General features: G+C 42.6%; 1 protein-coding gene across 1 annotated transcript in view; it reads right to left on the reverse strand.

Annotated features, from left to right (window-relative positions):
- afg2a (AFG2 AAA ATPase homolog A) overlaps positions 1–2,502 on the reverse strand; it is a 127,960-nt gene extending 125,458 nt beyond the window's left edge. Inside the window, exons 1-4 of the mRNA XM_029659937.2 lie at positions 2,238–2,502; positions 1,021–1,145; positions 666–823; positions 196–254 (exon numbers count right to left, since the gene is read on the reverse strand). Coding sequence (XP_029515797.1) covers positions 196–254; positions 666–823; positions 1,021–1,145; positions 2,238–2,406 — 511 coding nt within the window. The 5' untranslated portion in view covers positions 2,407–2,502. The remainder of the gene's footprint in view (positions 1–195; positions 255–665; positions 824–1,020; positions 1,146–2,237) is intronic.
- Between the last annotated feature and the right edge of the window lie 37 nt (positions 2,503–2,539).

Below are 2,539 nucleotides of genomic sequence, written 5' to 3' on the forward strand. Positions count from 1 at the left end.
CAAGTCAGTTAAGAACAAATTCTTATTTTCAATGACGGCCTAGGAACAGTGAGTTAACTGCCTGTTCAGGGGCAGAACGACAGATTTGTACCTTGTCGGCTCGGGGATTTGAACTTGCAACCTTCCGGTTACTAGTCCAACGCTCTAACCAATAGGCTACCCTGCAGCAGCTCCATGAAAAATAAACTGGCTTACCCAAAGATCGGAGGAAGAAGTTACTGAATTCCTCCGAATTGAGCGCATCATCCTTTAGTCTGCATTGATAAATGAAAAGCAAAAAACAAAATGTAATATTCATCATGCAATTAACATAACTGTGAAGGAATTTCTGACTCATCCCTGAATTGACTATAAAACTGTTGTTGAACGTGCCTCAACAGCAGATGGCGACATTAACCTATAGTATAAAACTTCATCACCTGACAGCAAGGAAACTGGTCTACTTTGTGCTGCCATGGGTGTATGTGCCTTTTGTAAACAGGATTCAGACATCTTTGACTTAATGGGAGTATCAAAACAAATATTTCCTGTCGTGAAGTTGTCCTTCCTCCCAATGTACCAACACCTCTAAAGACCCAAGGGGAATACGACAGCAATGGCAGACAAATACATCATTGTTCATCATATTTATGGATTCACAAGTAGCTTTAGCTCTACTGCTTTACCTGGTGGAGAGAAGCACCTCTTCTGCCTGTAGCACAGGTCCTGTCAGGGGATGAACAGTAACTCCATCCCCAGGCTTCACTTTCAGGCTGTTCTGAGTACTTTTCAGTAGGCCAACTTTACCGCCAGGGAAAGACGCTGCCGGCCAGGCCAGACACACCTGGGGAAAAAAAGAATCAGCATATAAACTTGGCCTGGAAATTATCCGACAGCATTTGGGTTAGTCTAATATTATTCCAGATCGACTGTTTCTGGGTCAACTGCTGATATTGTCTCCCCGTTGTTCGATTCATAGTCAATAAGTACATGCACATATACAATATACCTATTACGTTGATGAACACACTGTTGACATACCTCTTGTTGCCCAGTATTGCTCGATAATAGGACTGGTCTTCCAATGCAAATGTTACCAGACTTCATTGCATTTATGCTCAGCTGGACAAGGAATGCTCTGCATCTTTTGGAAAGCTTATCATCCGCTGTATACAAATGTTGACATGGGGGTGACTTGTAAGACAATAAGAGGTTAACACGCATGGCAAAAGCCGTGTGATCATGACTCTTAGTTCCACCACATTACACATAAGTCATTGGATGAAGGCGTCTTTTGTACCGGGGAGTTTTGTTAAACGCCCCGACTCTCAGTCTGAACATTAACACGCATCACCTGCGGTATGGTTTTGGAAGCAATAAGGACCTTATCTTCCATATGAGCGAGAAATCCTTTTTTTTTTTTTACAAAATATTAAATTGATGCACACACACCTTTATACGGTTTGTGTTCCCACACGGCCATATCTCCGAGTTACAGTGTGTGTTTACAGAAAACAATGTTGACTACCTATGCTAATTATATAACTATCTGTGTCTCCTAACACGTGTGTAAATGGGAAAACGGACAACACAAACTTGATGTCACGGAAGAATATTGTTGGCTACAACTGTGTTTAAACCGGTTAAAACAGTGTCCTGCACAGGAGTCTGCTGAGGGGGGCTCATAATAATGGCCGGAACGGAGCAAATTGAATGGCATCAAACACATGGCAACTGTGTTTAGATTGAGTATTTGGCTTTCAGAGCCAATTCGCCTTCAAACGGAACAGGTATGGTCCTTGGACAGTTAGGGGTAACGTTAGGCTCCTTTAGTCCATTATTGGGCTGTGTGTACCCATATGCAACTTAACCAAAAGATGAGTCTGTGTATCAAGCTACACCAGGGCCCTCTTAACATTGTTCCTGGAACACTACCCTCCTGTGGGCTTTCGTTTAAATCCCAGTTGTAACTAACCTGATTCTGTTTATAAACCAGCTAATTATTAGAATTTGGGGCGCTAGATTTGGGTTGGAGGGGAAACCTACAGGACGTTAGCGCTCCAGGAATAGGGTTGGCGAGCCCTGAGCTACACCATACATCCATCAGGTAACTGTTAAGTGCATGCGCAGTGCTAGAGCTCTTGTTCATTGGTGAACAATCTTCATGGTAAATTACATTTCCATTGTATTCAGACATGTTCTCATGATAGTATCATAAGTGCAGCAAAACTAGCTAACAAGATACAGTAGCTGGCTACCTTTCTCAATGAATTCAATGACAGTGAACGAGTTGGGATTCTTGCTGCCTCCCCCCTCGTGCCCCGAGCTTTGCAAGCTAGTTGAGTCACTGGAGCCATCTCTCAGTCCGCTTGAGTTGTCACCTTCAATGACTCTCCTAACTTTGCTTTTGTTTTTCTTTGAAGACATTTCTCTAATTCAATTTCGCAATAGCATAGCTACGTGTATAACATAACTTTGATCACAAGCATGGGTGAATCCGCTAATATACACTTCCTGGTTAAAGTTCAGTTCCTCCTCTTTTACCGTAAAGCGTATAGTT

Source organism: Oncorhynchus nerka, linkage group LG5, assembly GCF_034236695.1.
Source record: "Oncorhynchus nerka isolate Pitt River linkage group LG5, Oner_Uvic_2.0, whole genome shotgun sequence".
NCBI classification, from domain to species: Eukaryota; Metazoa; Chordata; class Actinopteri; order Salmoniformes; family Salmonidae; genus Oncorhynchus; species Oncorhynchus nerka.